Source organism: Grampus griseus, assembly GCF_964374135.1.
Source record: "Grampus griseus genome assembly, chromosome: 9".
Classification (NCBI taxonomy): Eukaryota; Metazoa; Chordata; class Mammalia; order Artiodactyla; family Delphinidae; genus Grampus; species Grampus griseus.
In genome coordinates this window covers 12147574-12166659 of record NC_139003.1, presented here as the reverse complement: position 1 = coordinate 12166659, position 19086 = coordinate 12147574, and the positions used below count along the sequence as shown (strand labels likewise).

The following is a 19086-nucleotide window of genomic DNA, read 5'->3' as shown; positions in this document are numbered from 1 at the left end:
CTGTTCGTGTAAACCAGCTTCTGCCCCGTAGTTGTCTTCACGGTTTGGATCAGTCTGAAGATCGTGGAATTGAAGGACTGGCACGTGAATACAGTCACCAACGACAGCTGTCTACTTGTTCTCCTTTGTCTCAGTCACTCTCTCAATCAATCAATCAATGTATAAAAATGCCTGCTCAGTTGTCAGTATTTTACTAGGTAGGGTGTGACTTTCAAGAAATACGAGGCATGCTTCCTCTTTACTTCCTCCAAATTTTACCCCTCTTATTTCCTTCCTTATTCTTTCATTTAGAAGGTCCTCAGAGAGCAGAAAGCATGAGCTCAAAATTTCGCTTGTAGTTCCGAGCGGCAAAGAAAGGAGTTATATATCTTTGTGTAACATCTTGGTTGTAATTCAGACTCCTGAGCCCCAAGCAGACACACAGCTAGTATTTAAGACCCATATGCCATCGTTTCAGGGCCCCTGAGTAGGGGAGGAAAAGGGGGTCTAATGTGAAGGTAGGGGGGATTAAATACAGGTGGGCTTGGGGAGAGGGGAGTTGATAATGAGTTAATAATTGTTAGGGTTTCAGGATCCACGCAAGGGTCCCTTGAGCTTAGGCATACACACAGAGTGCCCTGGTGGGAGCTTGTTGATGATAAACTGGGGTGAACTGGATAAACTGGGTTTGGGATGAATCCTGACATGTTTGGACATGAAAATAGTTTTCATTCTTTTTTTTTAAGATTTTTTTTGATGTGGACCATTGTTTTAAAGTCTTTATTGAATTCGTTACAATATTGCTTCTGCTTTATGTTTTGGTTTTTTTGGCGGCGAGGCATGTGGGATCTTAGCTCCCTGACCAGGGATCAAACCCGTACCCTCTGCATTGGAAGGCGAAGTCTTTACCACTGGACCACCAGGGAAGTCCCAGCAAATAAGTTGAATTCTAATTGAAGAAAGAAGCACAGGTGTAAAGAAATGGTGACGGATTCCCAGTCATCCCTTGGTAAAGGCTTCAGTGGAATTATGAGCTCTTGAGTGCCTACCATGTGCAAAGTATTATGCTATGTGCCTTACATAAGTTATTTATTCCCAACAATCCAGAAAAGTATTATGGGTCCCATTTGAGAGATAAACACACTAAGGCAAGAGAGGTTAAATTACTTAATTACCTGCCCAAGGACACACAGCTAGTAGCTGTTGAAGCTCGGATTAAATACCAGCTTGGATCCCAAATCCACACTCTCTCCACTACACTAACCCTAGGTCACTCTTTGGGGGAATCTATAAATTAAATGAACTTGCAGTGGTGGGGCAGATGGTAGAAGTCAAAGAGGGGGGATGGGGTTGACAATAACAGGAGGGATTCAGCTAAGCTAACGCCAAAGCATACTGAAGTGAGGGTAGAAGGGCAACCAGGCAGGCTGTCAGGGCCAGGTGGCCGGTAGAGGCGTGGCAGGCCAGGGAAACTTAAGTGTATGGCAGGCACTTAGCAGCAGGACGCTCTGACAGCAAGAAGCTGGCCTCTTATGGGTTTCTAGCACCACCTGGGGAGAGTAAGGCAGAGTCCAAGCTTATAGGAGCCAGAGAATCAGACAAGGTTGTCAAGTCAAAGACAGCATTAATGCAACTGGGATACAAAGGGTGACTTTACTGCAGGAACAGAACAGAAGCCCAGTCATTGGAATTGGGCCTGTTAAGGTAGAAAAATGTAATAGCAAGTTTGGGTTGGTGATGAGTCACTTGAATAAGGAGGATGTTTAAACTCCTTTCACAAAGGACAGCATTGGACCCCGGTCTTGGGCTGCTGTTGTAGATGGAGCTCTATGGATTACAGATGTGCCAATTAAATTGATCAGGGTAGGGGTTTGGGGCTTCAGAGAGGCAGGGACGAGCCAGTATAGACTGGGGGAAAGACAAGGGGAAGACATTTGTCTCTATGGCATATTGGTTTAATTTTGGTCAGAGTAGCTGCCAGAAAGCCCAAAGTAAGATAATCAAGCTCCCTGGTGCTGTGTGAGTTTTCAAAGGGCCTGGGAGTGATGGCCTTGGGGTTTCTTGTTAGTGTCCAACCCTGGCCCAGCTTCTCAAAGCCCCATCTTTAGCTTCCGCTGGGCAATTTGATTCTATTCCAATTGTTTGAGCCAATGACTTTAAACCAGGGCTTTTTTTTTTTTTCCACCCTGGTTCCCTATTGAACAGAGCTCACTTTACGGTTTCTCAGATCCTCCCATCCTTGAAGTAAATACACAAAGGAAGAAATTCTAAATTAAGTTCTAAGACGTCTTGAAAGTCTCATCAGTGCAGTAGCTGGTGTTCATTTCTGTGCACAAGAACAAGCTCCAGCCTAACCTTCACCTAGTTTTTGTGAGACCCTATCCATTCACATTTCACTTTGGGGATCTTTTCAGCCTTGAGAATGGTGGTTTGGGGCGTATCACCAATCCTGACGTATTGTTAGCATTTGAGGAGGCTATAAGGAGGGACACCCCTATTTTCTTTACATAAATTCTGAACAAATTGAGAGAGATAAAGGAGTAGGGCAGATGGAGAGGGAAATTCCTAGCAATGTTACTTATGGAGCTGATAGAGAATGGGGCTTAGATATAGGACAACAGGATGCCCAGTGCTGCAACTTAAAATGAGGAAGACTCATCCCGCCCTTCAGGATACTGAGGGGTAGCCTCCGTCCTATTTTCTGTTAAAAACACAAAATGCAAATGAACAGAGAAGCCTTGAAGAAGAACGTTGTAGGTGTCACATTTTCTCCTCCTTCAGTGTCATTTATCTCCTGCTAAAGAACCTTTTACATTTTCATGTAACTTGCTAAAGGAACATAGACAACATCAAGTTATTAATTTCACCTGCTTCTCTAACTCAAAATGGAAATGAATGATATTACATGATGATGTTTTGGGGCCTTGAAGAGGATTCTCTCCAGGGTTCTCCATAAAAACGGGATCCCCGGGAATGAAACTGACAGGAATTTCAAGTTCTTATTTGATTTACATAATCAAAAAACCAACCAAAAAACCACACCAACAGATCTGATAACAGTGGACCGATGTGAGTCAATGGGCGAAAGTATCGCAGCCTCCTCTCTCGCTCACAGACCTGTTAGTTATATTAACTGTTTTGACGCCCCTTGCGGGAAGGGAGCTGGAGAATGGACTCGATTCTAACCCTGAGAGGCTTCGAGCTTATATAAAAGTGACCAGTGTCTATTTGCCTGGCAACTTGTGCTCCACGGACAAGAACATAGCTTAATTTTTTGAGGGAACGTGAATGAGTTCTAATTGGTGGTGGGGGGAAGACATGGTCCGTGCCAACCTCTGATCAGAGTGGGGCTTATGAAAATTGAGCGATTCATGGATTTTTTTTTTTTAAACCTAAGTCTTTCCTAGAGCAATTCAGTGGGGCTCTGGATTTATTTCCTTATTTCCTATGTGTACTGTTGCTGGGGGAGGTGCACTTTGTAATCTACAACTGGTAGAATTGCTACAACTATGACAATCTCTCCCTGGCCTGTGACCGGAGGGCTTTCGTTGTAGAAAACGCTAAGAGGAAGTTGACAGAAACTTCCTTTAGTAAATCTAATGCATGAGCACATTGCCGAGATCAGTACTACCAACACAGGCTTGAACTGCGCTGGGTGGTAATTTCTATTATAATCCCATTCCGTTCTTCAGCTTGGCCCAAGTCAAAAGAGTAGTGGGGAATGATAGTGTTCGATTATTGGGTAATCAGGTGGTAATGCCAATTATAGTTGCTGTTCCACACGTAGCCTCCTTACCAGAGCAAATAAATACAGTCCTTCGTTCTTGGTATGCAGCTATTCACCTAGCAAGTGCATTTATGTTGTTGTTGTTTAATAGCTTTATGGAAATATAATTGTCATATGATAAACTGCATATATTTAAAACGTACAATTTGATGAGTTTGAAAGGTTTGTTAAACATGTGATTAAATCGTCACCACAACCAAGATAATGAACATATGTATCACGCGTAGAAATGTTTCTCTTTGCGTTACCTCTCCCTCACTCCACTTTCTGCATCCTTGCCTACACTAGACCACTGCCTTCAGTCACTGTAGATCTGTGTGCATGTAGATAAAACTGGAGTCATACTGTACATATTCATTTTGTCTGGCTTATTTCACTCAGCTTAATTATTTTGAGGTTATGCATGTTGATAGTTGTATCGAACGTTCATTCGTTTATATTGCTGTGAAGTATTCTATTGTATGGCTATACCACAACATTTTTTTATCTGTTTACCCATTTATGATCATGGCAAGTGCATTTTTGTACGTTGTCTTTGAGAAGTTCAGAATTACTTTAGCTTTCATTTGGCAGAAACAGCAGTATATATTTCACCTCCAGAGCAATCATGATTGCTCTGGCCCTGTACCTGAATGTAATCTTTAAGGGACTTGGCAGTCTCAAAGGGTACCATACTGGTCTGCTGTATTGATGATATCATGGCGATAGGACCAGACAGCAAGTAGCAAGTTTCCCAGATGTCTTGGGAAAACAGATGTATGGTAATGAGTAGGTGACGCAACAAGTAAAAAATAGAATCACCTGCTTCTGCAGTGAAGCTTGTGGGTGTATGATTGGTTCCTCCACTGAAATGAACGCATTGTTGAAACTTGTGCTCTCTACCATTAAGAGTGATGTCCGAAGGTCTCTAAATTTTATGAGCAACATATATCTCATTGGGATGTCATGGTCTGAGCCATTTAATGAGTGATCTAAAAAGTTGCTAGTTTAGGGAGAGACTAAGTCAGAAAAGATTCTCCAGCCTGCACAAGTTGAAGTACAATTGGTTCTGTTTCTTGGGTTTAAACTCTGTAGCTCCAATAGTGCTAACAGTATTTTTAGCAACCTAGATGAAGTGTATGACAAAGCCTAATAAGCAAATCAACACAGAGATCCCTAAACTAGGTAGCAAAGTCACCGTAGCTTTTTGAGAAATAGCTTCTGGTTTGCTACTAGGGTCAGGTGGAGATTAAATGCCAGACTGCCGACCACCTGTTGACCATGATACTTGCTCTAGGTGGGGCTACCTTCCTCTCCTTGTCATTAACTTGGATATGCTCAGTAGCATTACATTCTCAATTAGAAACGTAAATGGAACAGAGGTAAATCAGGCACTGAGTGTCCAAATTGTTTGCATAAGAAATTGCTCTGGGCAACCTTTCCTCAATCCACACTTACGACCTCAAAGAGATTTCTCCCTGAACAGTTCGCTGAGGGTGAAAAGACTTCACCTTGATTATGCATAACTTTGGTTGATAATATTGGTCCAATTGCACGTGTACTGTTGTGATATTAAAACCCTTCAGAGGGATGCCATGAAGGAAAAAGGAGAATTGAATTCTTCTCAGGAGACAAAAGTTCAATCAACCTATCTGGTTCTCTTTCTTGAGGTCAAGATTTATTTGAATTTCTTAGGAGGGCTGGTGGTCTGCCCTGGTAGGCACTCAGAAAGAGCAAGCTGGGGGAGGGGATAAGTTATTTGAGGAAGAATTATGTACAAGCGTTTTTCAAGGTCAGCTTGGAGCAGGAAAATGTGTCCCATGAGAATTCTCACCAAAATGCTCTCACTGCAGAAGACTTTAACTATCAGATAGACAAGCTGGTCTATTCTGAAGTCCTTCCTCATTGTTCTGAGTGGTTTTTAAATGGCTCTACAAACAAAGTGAGCAATGGAACCAAACGGAGCGTATGCAGAGACTTCTTGCAAAGACCCAGTTTGCCAGTGTCAGTGACCAGTCTCACCCTTAATATAATGGTGACATATCACTGGTACCCCAGGTCTCCCACCAGCCATGTGGTGGGAGATGAGTCCCTTTTTGTCATGGAGGGAGTAGCTATTTGTTCTCACTGCACATGACATATTCTATTTTTTTTTTGGCTGTGCCACGTGGCTTGTGAGATCTCAGTTCCCCGACCAGGGATCAAACCCACACCCTCGGCAGTGAAAATGCATTGTCCTAACTACTGGACCACCAGGGAATTCCTGACATATTCTAGATTTGGATTTTCTTTCTTTTGCCATCGTCACTCTCAGCCCCACCATCCTTGAATCCCTTATATATTCCACAAAAATGGAATGTACTTTCCAACCAAGGAAGTTACCTTACAGTGGTAGCAGTGAGACAGTAGGCTGATGCCCATGGAATTCAGTGACCTTACCATCTGCTTCATCACCTGGGATCAGTTGGCTTTTTAAGATATCAGTATGATCTGTTGAAACTGTAGCACCATTTCAAATGGAAACATCTACAGAGGCTGAGGTGCTTTCCTGCAAAAACCATCTGTTTCTTCCAAAGCAAAAAAAAAATTCAACTAATAACATACATGAAGGTGAAGTGCTCCCAATAGCACTGAATAATCCACACACAATGTTGCTGTTCAACACCACAAGCTAGGCTTTATTGACTTAGAGGTTTTAGAACCCTAGTGAGCACAAGATTTACTGCTGGAACTTCTGCTTCCTGAGAGGAGTTCTCTTCTTGCCTAGCTAGACCGTAAGGGCGTAATAGTCCACTGGTAATGGCCACAGACAGAACTCTCTAGAACTTGGTTTTGTTTTTGTGGTTTTGATCCTCAGTCAACTGACCAAAGACCACTCCCCATAGAAAACTATCAATTAAAACTCTCAGGTGGTAAATGGAGCTGCAGAGGTGAAATGAAAAGAAAAGGAAGGAAGAAAAAGGCAAGAGTGATAACTGGGGGAGAATGCAGTTCCCGGGGCAGCTGGCATAATAGAAAGAGCCCACGTGCAGGTATATTGGCAAAATCCATCCTGGACTCCCTGTTCATCTGCTATGTCCTAAGCCCCGGTTGACTTTTGTATTAACCTCTCAGAGCGCAAGTCCCTACTGAGAATCCTGCAAAATGGATGTCCAGAGTCTCTGTCTGGTGCTGAGAGTTGTGTGGGCAGGGAGAAACCAAGCGCCATTCCTCCAACAGCCCCCTTCCTTAAACCTTCTCCCTTCCCTGTGACTTCTATGTAGCGCCATCCTTCTCAGACTCCCATTTGCCGTGTGTAACTTGCCAAAAGCACATGCTATTGAGTTCTGTGCAAGTAGTAGGGGTTTTGTCGCCCAAGATGGCAATCGAGTGGCCTTTTTTTTTTCAATAAGTCAATGGTCGATTCGTTAGAGAGGACACAATTGCCACTCCATAAATTCCAACTGCCTAAGGGGTATGTAGTTTGCCATCATCATCATTAGGTGAGGAGGGAGGGCTGCCATGTATAATCACAGTACAGGTAGGTACCAGTCACCCACTCTGTGGGGCAGGAGTGAGACAGGTATGTGCGATGCAACTCAGGACACTGATTAGATTTAATTCTGAGGCTGGACTTGGGGACAGGTGGTGTCATATGGTCTAGAATTCCCATCATGAGAGCTCAGTTGTTCGGGACGGTATTTTCAATCCAGGGTATGTAGTTAATGATTCTGGTATAGATGCCAACATCGGCTCTCAAAACACATCCATCTACAAAAGTCAGGATTCCCTGTACCCCATGGCACAGGGCAGGGGCAGCTGTGACTTCCTGCCAGGGAAAAGGAAACTGGGTTATCTTTCTGGCAAAGGACACAATAAAATGGGAAAATTAAGGCATTGAGAGTACATTACCTTGCAGGGTAGTCTCCTTCCTGGCACGATGCCCACGCACATCATACTATCTCTGATGTTGTAGGTTTTATAGGCTTCGCGGCACTCAGTCTTGGAGATTACAGAGATATTGACATTCTGCAGTGAGTCGGGGTCCTTGTCTAGACGAAAGAAAGAAATAAAACTTGAAGAGTTACGAGATACCAAACTTTCTTTTTTCCTTTCCCTCTTTTTCATCACATTTCATCTCCTGGTAGAAAGGAAGAGTTCAAACACTGAGAGAAATCACAGCTATGACCACTAAGACCATAGGAAATGATCAGATTAACAATTTCTCATGATACAAAGTGTCTATCTACTTATAAAAGAGATTAAATTCTTGGAAGTTAGATGTAAATATAAGACATTTCTGCAATGAAATGAAATAAATTACTTAAAACATTTCTGGCAATTCAAAGGTTTAAAAAGTGTCCTTTGAGTTGGAATCTTATTCATTCAATTTTATTTTACTTTTTGAGCTTCCATGCTTTTTATTTGTCCCATATTTTACATTAATCACTGTCTCCTTTCTAATTTTTTAAATTGAAATATATTGACGAGAAACACTTTATAAATTTAAGGTATATAGCGTATTGATTTGACACATTTGAATACTGTAATATGATTGCCTTTGTGGCAACAGTTCACCTCTACCACCTCACATAATTATCATTTCTTTTTTGTGGTGGGAAAAATTAAGATCTAGTCCCTCAGCAAGTTTGATTATAATACAATATTGTTATTTATATTCACTGTACTGTGTATTAGATTTCCAGAACTTATTTATCTACTAGTTGCAAGTTTGTACCCTTAAACAAGGTCTCTCCTATTCTGAGAGTTTGAAGGAATTTAGTGAGCTCTAAGCCTAATTTTTCATTTAAAATCACTCAAAAAGTGGTTTTCTTAAACCCATAAAACTAGGATTTGAAACTAAGTCTCTTCATTCCTAATTCAAGTTATTTCCTTTATATCAGTAGTTCACACATACTATGAACTGTGCAGACCCGTAACAAAATGTTTCCAATCTGCAACAAAATGAGAAAAACAAGAGCAAAGTAGTATCTCCACAAATGTTAGTTTTCTTGCCAAAGATTCCTCTTTAGGAGGAAGTATTTTAGTTTAAGATTTTGTTTTTTTTAGTGGGTGTGTGTTTATTTGAGTGTCTTTATTTGAAAATAATATATTAATTCTTTAAAAGAAAATGATTGAGCTTCTTTGCCTTATTTTCCAGCCCAGCAATAATTGTATAGCTCCACATTTCTTTTGGGAATTTTTTTTTGGAAATGCTTACTTAACTACCTCATGAGCCAGATCAAAATAAACTGCACTTTTTTGTAAGTTACATCTCTTTTTGACTCAAGTGACATACCCAGATGAATCAAACATACTGCTTAACAGTAGGACTTCGCCTATTTCCAAAACTCAAATTGTCTCTCAAAGGACAAGGAAATTCTACATTTTTTTTAATTGGAGTATAGTTGATTTACAATGTCGTGTTACTTTCTGCTGTACAGAAAAGTGAATCAGTTATATATACATATATACTCTTTTTTAGATTACTTTCCCATGTAGGTCATTGCAGAGTATTGAGTAGAGTTCCCTGTGCTATACAGTAGCTCCTTATTATTTGATATATAATAGTGTGTATATGTCGATCCGAATCTCCCAGTTTATCCCTTTCCCCCTTCCCGCCCCCCCGACCCCCGGTAACCATAGATTGTTTTCTACATCTGTGATTCTATTTCCGCTTTGTAAATAAGTTCATTTGTACTATTTTTTTAGGTTCCACATATAAGCGATATCATATATTTGTCTTTCTCTGTCTGACTTCCTTCGCTCAGTATGACAATCTCTAGGTCCATCCATGTTGCTGCAAATGGCATTATTTAATTCTACTTTATGGCTGAGTAATATTCCATTGTATATATGTACCACATCTTTATCCTTTCCTCTGTTTATGGACATTTAGGTTGCTTCCATGTCCTGGCTACTGTAAATAGTTCTGCAATGAACATTGGGGTGCATGTATCTTTTTGAATTATGGTTTTTCTCTGGGTGTATGCCCAGGAGGGGGATTGCTGGATCATATGGTAGCTCTATTTTTAGTTTTTATAAGGAACCTCCATACTGTTCTTCATAGTGGCTGTACCAATTTACATTCCCACCAACAGTGTAGAAAGGTTCCATTTTCTCTACACCCTCTCCAGCCTTTATTGTTTGTAGATTCTTTGATGATGGCTATTCTGACCAGTGTGAGGTGATACCTCATCGTAGTTTTTATTTGTATTTCTCTAATAATTAGTGACGTTGAGCATCTTTTCATATGCTTTTTGGCCATCTGTATGTCTTCTTTGGAGAAATGTCTATTTAGATCTTCCACCCATTTTTCGATTGGGTTGTTTGTTTTTATGTTATTGAGCTGCATGAGCTGTTTGTATATTTTGGAGATTATTCCCTCATCAGTCGCTTCGTTTGCAAATATTTTCTCCCATACTGAGATAATGTATTTTGTTTTGTTTATGGTTTCCTTTGCTGTGCAAAAGCTTTTAAATTTAATTAGGTCCCATTTGTTTATTTTTATTACTCTAGGAGGTAGATCATAAAAGATCTTGCTTCGATTTATGTCGTAGAGTGTTCTGCCTGTGTTTTCCTCAAAGAGGTTTATAGTATCCGGTCTTACATTTAGGTATTTAATCCATTTTAAGTTTATTTTTGTGTATGGTGTTAGGGAGTGTTCTAATTTCATTCTTTCACATGTAGCTGTCCAGCACCACTTACTGAAGAGACTGTCTTTTCTTCGTTGTATATTCTTGCCTCCTTTGTCATAGATTAGTTGACCATAGGTGTGTGGGTTTATCTCTGGACTCTCTGTCCTGTTCTATTGATCTATGTTTCTGTTTTTGTGCCAGTACCATACTTTTTTGATGACTATAGCTTTGTAGTGTAGTCGGAAGTCAGGGAGCCTGATTCCTCCAGCTCCGTTTTTCTTGTTTTAGAGGATGTTATACTGGGTGATATAAGCCAGAAACAGTAAGACAAATACTATCTCACTTAAATGTGAAATCTAAAAATGCCAAATGCATAGAAACAGACAGTAGAATGCTGGTTATCAAGGACTAGGGGGTGGAGGATATAGGGGTATGTTGATGAAAGGATACAAACTTTCAGTTGTAAGATGAGTAAGTTCTGGAGGTTTAATGTAAAGCATGGTGACTAGAGTTAATATTGTTGTATGGTGTACTTGAAATTTTCTAAGAGAATAGATCTTTTTTTTTTAACATCTTTATTGGAGTATAATTGCTTTACAATGGTATGTTAGTTTCTGCTTTATAACAAAGCGAATCAGTTATACATATACATATATCCCCATATCTCTTCCCTCTTGTGTCTCTCTCCCTCCCACCCTCCCTATCCCACCCCTCTAGGTGGTCACAAAGCACTGAGCTGATCTCCCTGTGCTATGTGGCTGCTTCCCACTAGCTATCTATTTTACATTTGGTAGTGTATATATGTCCATGCCACTCTCTCACTTCATCCAAGCTTACCCTTCCCCCTCCCCGTGTCCTCAAGTCCATTCTCTAGTAGGTCTGCGTCTTTATTCCCATCTTGCCCCTAGGTTCTTCATGACCTTTTTTTTTAGATTCCATATATATGTGTTAGCATACGGTATTTGTTTTTCTCTTTCTGACTTACTTCACTCTGTATGACAGACTCTAGGTCCATCCACCTCACTACAAATAACTCAATTTCATTTCTTTTTATGGCTGAGTAATATTCCATTGTATATATGTGCCACATCTTCTTTATCCATTCATCTGTCGATGGACACTTAAGTTGCTTCCATGTCCTGGCTATTGTAAATAGAGTTGCAATGAACATTGTGGTACATGACTCTTTTTGAATTATGGTTTTCTCAGGGTATATGCCCAGTAGCGGGATTGCTGGGTCGTATGGTAGTTCTATATTTACTTTTTGTTTTTTGTTTTTTGCGGTATGCGGTCCTCTCACTGTTGTGGCCTCTCCCGTTGCAGAGCACAGGCTCCGGACGCACAGGCTCAGCGGCCATGGCTCACGGGCCCAGCCGCTCCGCGGCATGTGGGATCTTCCCGGACTGGGGCACGAACCCGTGTCCCCTGCATCGGCAGGTGGACTCTCAACCACTGCGCCACCAGGGAAGCCCTCAATAATTTTTGAATGAACAAATGATGAGGATGTTGCTAAATTTCTCATCATGTTTACAGTTTATGTGATAAAGAGATCAGGGGCCACAAGCCTAAGTTTTTAGTGTCATTTTTGTTTTTAATTAATTCTGTTCAAGAACAGGAAAGATAGAGCTGTGGATCCAGTGTAGAAATCAAGAAGCTACTGCACTGAAGGAATGGAGGGACAGAGGAGCCTCAGTAGCTTTCAATGGTGTTTATGATCCATCTTGCATAAGGATTAACTTCTGTGAAGAATCCTTCACTTCCCAGGGTGACAATTCCTTTTGCCCAAGTCAAGATGCCATGCAACCTCCCACCGCAGATGGCTGGAGCTGCTGAGACTTCCTGCCAGAGAGTGGGAACAGGAGATCAATAGTGCTTGGTTCTCATGGAACAAGAATTAATTGCAAGAAGTGGCACATTATAGTAGCAGAAGCATCTCACGGCCTGGAATCATTTTTCTTGAGAGGTGACAAAGCTCTCTTCACATCCATGCAGGGCTCACCTCTCTTGGTTTGAATTTGACCAAACTGAGAGCGAGTAGGAGGAGAAAGGACAAATGGCTCTCCCCCCCCCTCCCCCCGAATCTCTCCCACTGTTAAAGGAAGGCAGGGGAATTGATCAGAAATCCAGAGACTGAGGAGAAAGAGTAGAAGGGCTCCAGGCCTCCTTGTTGGGCACCATTTGGTTTCCCATGGGCACCTCTCCTCGTCATGGACCCCTTGCTATCTTCCTGTCTGGGGAAGGGAAAGATACCTTATTTTCAGATAAGTTCTTTAGAGGTTGTCCCACACACATGATGTTTATTGCCATTCTTTCATCTTGCATATTCTGGCACTCATCGTGGGGGAGAGTATATTGGTTTATCCAAGTCAGCTTGTCAGGGTCACTAACTGTGGGGAAGAGAAATGAAGGCCAGGGTTACTCTCCTTATCACACATACTCTTGTGATCAGCCTCTATTTTGTGAATACATTAATACCCGAGAATATTTATGGCAGGTATCAGACATTCCATCCTTCTTAGAGTCCCCTGTTCAGTATCTCTGTGTCAGAGCAGTGGATTCAGAGCATTATGTGAGCCTTACGTCAGATATCATCAGATCTATAATTCTCTCTGTAGCGTGCATAACTTAGAAAGCTTGAAAAACCCACAGGAAAATTATGAATGATTGTGAGAAGAGAGAGACACAAAGCCATTGTCCCCAAGAAACCTTCATTTTTGGCACCTACTTCATCATCTTTACATTTAACCATAAAGGTAGAAAACTATTTTTAATGTGTCTAAACATGCTTTTTTAGTGAGATAATTTATAAATGGATTATTTATAAGTGTATGTGAGTGTATATGTATAAATATACATATATATTTTCCCCTAAGAAGTAATATTGCCCATCTCACTAATAGCAATTGTTACTATACTGTTAACCTCAGGATGCAAGGAGTCTAACCAAGGCATTATATAATTTTAATCTCTGGTAGAGAGTAACAAGGAGGAAGGAAACAAAAAATTAACCAGAGATTGCTCAGGCTAAGCCTAGTGTTACTTATAGAGAAGGATTTTTCTGATATATATCCAATCTAACGTCTTAAAGCAGATTAGACCAGAAAATGTCAAGTCAGAAAAGAACAAGATGAGTTATGTTGTTTTAAGTTTTTGTGGAAATTGAACTGAAATACATAGAACAAGCTAGGTGAAAGTAACCTAGTTACTTGAAATAATGAGCTCAATACATATTGGGAGGCTGGCACCAGAAAGCTTGTAGAATTGGTTTGTCACTATGATTCTGACATGCAGAGCCTATGGGATAAAACATTTATGTAGTTTTTTTTTGTTTTCAAATGCTGTGTAATGAATTACTTTGTAAAATGTGATACAGTTACTTTGAATAAGACTTAAAATCTTCAATTTGTTCAGAAAATATGTTCACTTAGATTCCCTGGAATGTTGCTTCTAAATTGAAAATGAAGTTGCCAAATACTGAGAATACAAAAGCTCCCACTTTCTACTTTTGTTTTCATGAAACAGACTGATAGACAAAAGTCTCCCACTTTTTTTTTTTTTTTTTTTTTTTTTGGTACGCGGGCCTCTCACTGTTGTGGCCTCTCCCGTTGCGGAGCACAGGCTCCGGACGCGCAGGCTCAGCGGCCATGGCTCACGGGCCCAGCTGCTCCGCGGCATGTGGGATCCCCCGGGACCGCGGCACGAACCCACGTCCCCTGCATCGGCAGGCGGACTCTCAACCACTGCGCCACCAGGGAAGCCCCAGTCTCCCACTTTTTATTTTTACAGAACATATGAATTGTTCTGTAACTACCAGAGAAGGGTTTAAACCTGATTAACACCCATGACAATTTGCCTCAGTGAACAGGCTTTGGCAAGCCAATCAATCAATGCCACTTTTTAAAGTCAGCAAATCAGACTCGCCTCCAATAAACATGCTGAGTGCCAACCAATCAACAACAATCTCACCCGGGTAACCACGCCTCTACAGATGACGTCAATTTTCTTAAGCCCCTGAAAGTCTTCTAAACCCTGTACGGAAAGCTTCCCACAAACCCCATATAAGCCTAGTACTCTGCTCCTTGAGACTGTTGTCTGCTCAGCATTGCTCTTCTATAATAAGCAATAAATTTAGCTTTATCAGTTCATTTCAGATATCAAGTGGTGGTTCCAGCATCCTTTGATAATACTGAAAGAGAGTATAATGGTAGTGTAAGGCCCTGCAGTAATCCCTCTAGGGTCAAGAGCATTACCTCATAGCAGCTATTTCCTTCAGGTATATCTGTCCACATGTTCCCCAGCGCCAAAACCTTCTCAGGATGAAGAACACAGAGTCAAAAAACACTTACGGTTTTTATATTTACTCCAGGTCCAGGTTGGGATAAAGCAGGAATTATTAACTGGTAAGGGTTCCATGGCTATGGCTATGGTTCCCACTTGGTTGTTGAGTGCAGCAGCCTTAGACAGTTTTATCATCACCAAGTCATTGTTCAGAGATCCTGCGTTGAATTCAGGGTGGGGCACCACCATTGAGTAATTCCGTACCTGCTCTTTCTTATTTTTGATGTTGGGTTGATAAACTCCCAATCGGATTTTAACACTATGGAAGAAAGAAGGCAGGCAGTTGGAAAAGAACAGGGTCACAGAACGTCAGAATTGCAAGAAGTGTCAGAGGTGACCTCCTCCAATCATCTTAATTTTATCTCTTAGACCTAAGAACTCAAGTGACCGGCCTTGGTCTGTAAAATAGTAATAATAATAGTTTATAGGACTGTTGTGTTAGACTCAATGTATAGACATAAAACCTGACATGGTATCTGCCACCTAGAACATGCTCAGTGCAATCTAGTTGTGATGGTGGTGATGGTGGTGGTGATGGTGGTGATGGTGATGATGGTGGTGATGGTGGTGATGGTGATGATGGTGGTGATGGTGATGATGGTGGTGATGGTGGTGATGGTGATGATGGATGATCTGAATGAAGAGGTAACAGAGATGGCACCACAATGCATCATTGCCAAGGTTGTTGCCTGCGCTACACTGTCTCAAGCAACTCTTGAGCAAAGCGTATTGTACCCTTTGTTTCTGGATATTCTTAGGCCCTTCCCAGCTCCTCTTGGGCCCATATCATTGTATTTACCATGTGCTGCCTACACTCATTATAGATTCACAAGACTCTTAGTAGTCTATCAGGACTCCCATTTACCATCTTCCATTACATTTCCTGGACAAATTAAAAACCCACAGGCTTCTAGTGTCAGGAGTCCAGTCATGTAACAGGCACAGGAGCCACTGCCTACCAGAAACAGTTCATGCATTAGGCCTGGCTGAGAGAAGAACATCCAGTTCACCAGCTCCAGTTCTTGGAGGGGATGAACTGTCTTTATTTCCTTTGTATTTCTCATTAACACACAGAGCACGGCTTCAATCTGGGTCTGAGTAAACTGTCTTGAACAACCAGATGGCTAAGAGTTCTGAGTTAGAAATGACCCTTATATACTCCTGAAACTCTGGCTACGTCCCAATCATACAACAGTTTCTCACACACAGCAGAGACACTGAGGTTTGTAAGGGACAGCATCATCTCGTGCAGAGCTCCTTTGCCCTTCTCCTGTTACCTGCATCGCATGGCTTCTGCTAACACTTGGACCTCAGCCTGTGAACACCCACCCCTACTCATTACACTCACTCAGCACTGGTCTCTCAGTTTGGCAAACACTCAATTATCTTTACTGCTTCAGAGACTCTGTACACTATTACCTCTGCCAGGAATTCTCCCCAGGATTTATTCACTTGGTTACATCCCCCTCTTCCTGTTGGTCTCATCTCTTCAACTAGGCCTGACATGATCACCCTAAGCAAAGTAGATATCTTGCTTTATTCCTGTATTTTTCAGCTTGGCACTCTTTTTAATGTTTTATTTGGGGACATGTATTTGTTTGGGCTTACTTCCTCTACCAGAATGTGAGCTCCATGAGGGAAAACGAATTTCTGTCTTGTTCCCTTGCTGTTTTTTCAGTGCATTAAGCAGTCCCTAGAATATAGTAAATGTTCAATAAGTATGTTGAATGAATGAATATTATTTACTCTCTGTGAGAAAGAGTCTTCTGACAGCTTCCTCTTCATCTCCTCCTAAACCACCCAAGTGTGTATTATTTTCCCCGTTGGGAAGACGACCCTCTCTCTTCCTGGGGCTTCTAATTCCCTAGGATGCCATTAGAACTTGCTGGGATGCCTCATCAGACCTGATTTTGTTCGAATAGAACCCTCATGGCTCCCAAGAGCAAACGGATACTTACGGTAAGGGGCAGTGAGCAGTGGTCAGTAGCCACTCAGGGTGAATGAGAGACCCCACACAGGGTTCCGGGAAGGACTGAAGATAGACCATGTAAGGAATAGTAAAATCTTCTGCTACGTTCATCTTCTCAGTGTTAGAATCTTGGGCCGGAATGACTCCTAAAGAATCAGTGGGGTCACAGGTAGAAGGAGAGACAGGGCAAGAGGTGAGAGTTGACTAGTTTTTGCCACCTTAAGGTTTTCAAGGACAATGTCAAGGTCTTCAAGTTATTTTTAAATATTCTTTTAAATCAAAGGGCAATCATGCATGTCACCTGAGCTCTACACATGAAGAAAACTGACACATGTCTTTGCTTGAGATGGAGGTATATTAAAGTTCTATGAAACTAATGCAAAGGCTTATCTGAGGCTGATCAAAAACCCTGATGGGCAGTGCTGTGTATTATAAAAATGAAAAAAAAAAGACTTACTACTTTAAAAATAATAGTTTAAATTAACTTTTGCCAGGAATGAAAGGAAAAAGTTAAATACTGGCTGACTTTGGTGGTGAAAGGCGTGGAAAAGCTTGGGATAGGGCCACGGGGCTCTCAGAGCCCCTGACCCAGCCCCCCTTCCTTTCGGGCACTCGCTCCTCCAAAGTCCATCTGCTCAGAGAAAGGGAAGATATGCTTTTCTGGTGTCTGTCCAGGAGACTCGGCAACCTAGGAAATCACACGCTCAAGAGTCCTGGGAGAGTGCAGGGGACTTCTAGTGACTATCCTAACATGCTCGCAGGCACCGGAGAAGCTCAGAGAGACTGCTGGTGGGGTGAGCTGTGCATCGAGAGTGGTTCCTTTCGTTTGCATCAACAGTTACTTGAAGGAAATGCCCACCAACTCTTCTCTCTTCAGTTGTGGCTAGCTACCTCCCTCTCTGACCCTCCCACACACCACCGCATCTCTGCCTAAGCAGCAACAAGACCCCAGACTCACCAGCTGCGCTCATGAGTGCAAAGATGAGATAGCACTTCATGGCAGGCTGGGATCTCGCCAGGAGCAGACAAGTCAGATCAAGCTGTCAGCTGTCTCAATCTTTAGTCCAAGCGTCCTTGGCAAGAACAGCGGGGGGAGAAAATATTAAGTTGGCGGGTAGGGGAGAAGCAAGGCTTTTACAGATGTCTTCAAACGAGCCCTGATCAAAATCCAGTTACATAAGGCACACCTGAGATCTGTCTCTGATGTGGGTGAAAGGGAAAGGGGCAGACCAAGTCCAGCCCCTGGTGCCTCTTCTCTGACCTAAAAATCTCAGGAGTACCTGCTGACATTCTCCTCCCCTCTCTGTGACACAGTCTTTCTTTGTTGTCCTCTCCTCCCTTTGTGACTGTGAACCTCTCTCCCTGCCCTCACTTGCCATCTCCCTTTTCCTCAAGAGTCCCTCTGCCCCTCTCAGAGACTCTTCAAACATTGGGGTATGAAATAGATTTAACAAATCACCCTCCCCTCACCATTTTAGTGACGAGGATGCCGTAGGCCTCGTGGAAGTTAACAGCCAAGTCAGGACTCGGAACGGTGTTTCCAGATTTCCCCTGATGTGTAGAACTTTACCTGAGCCCTGTGTTCCCAGAAAACAGCAGTGGGTGGAAAAATTCTTGGAAATTCTGTATTCTGAGAAATGGCTCATCACAAAGAATGACCCTTCCCCATATGAGTTTGAAAAGGCTCCGTCCACTCTCTCATGGCTCCCGTAAGACCTCGGATGACTCCTTTGTGGACGTGTGACAAGGTCAGCCACAGACCTTCCCGCCTTTGCCTGAACCACACGGACCCTCCAGCTCCCCATTCTTTCCCTCATCAATGATTAGCTGAGCTTAGAACTGTTTTCCCCCGCCCCAATCTAACTACAACTAGAGATAAACACTTCCTGTTCAGCTAACTGAGAATTCCCCTGATGGCAAAACAACCTCAACTGTTAATCTCCCCACCTGTAACTTGTCTACATCTCCCTACAAAAGTCTTAAGGCGAAAGCATCCTGCTGAGGCACTCTGATCTCCAGATCTGGGATGTTCTTCTTGTTGCAATAATCTGAATAAAATCAGTCTCCCTACCTGTTCAGCTTCTGTGTTTGACACTTAGTACTCTTTTTAATGCACCCCACTCCTTCTTTTTATAAGTTAGCCTTAACTTTCTGACTGCCCCCCCGCCCCGAGATATGTAACAAATAGTGGTTTCAACCACGGATATTGGTCTATAGTTTCCTTGTGTTGTCTTTCTCTGGCTTTGGTATCAGGGTAATGCTGGCCTTGTAGAATGAGTTGGGAAGTGTTCTCCCTTCTTCAGCTTTTGGAGGAGTTTGAGCAGGGTTGGTGTTCATTCTTTGAATGTTTGTTAGAATTCTCCAGCTAAGCTGTCTGGTCCTGGGGTTTTCTGTGTTGAGAGGTTTTTGATTACTGA

General features: G+C 42.1%; 1 protein-coding gene across 1 annotated transcript; it reads right to left on the bottom strand.

Moving 5' to 3' along the window:
* Nucleotides 1-7406: 7406 nt before the first annotated feature.
* On the bottom strand, nucleotides 7407-17667 carry LOC309826940 (putative inactive serine protease 58; the record flags this gene model as incomplete). Its single annotated transcript, XM_082661401.1, has 7 exons — nucleotides 7407-7553; nucleotides 7637-7776; nucleotides 12060-12201; nucleotides 12613-12749; nucleotides 14709-14959; nucleotides 16659-16815; nucleotides 17628-17667. The coding sequence occupies 7 exons, from the start codon at nucleotides 17665-17667 to the stop codon at nucleotides 7407-7409; spliced, it is 1014 nt and encodes a 337-aa protein (XP_082517527.1).
* Nucleotides 17668-19086: the final 1419 nt, after the last annotated feature.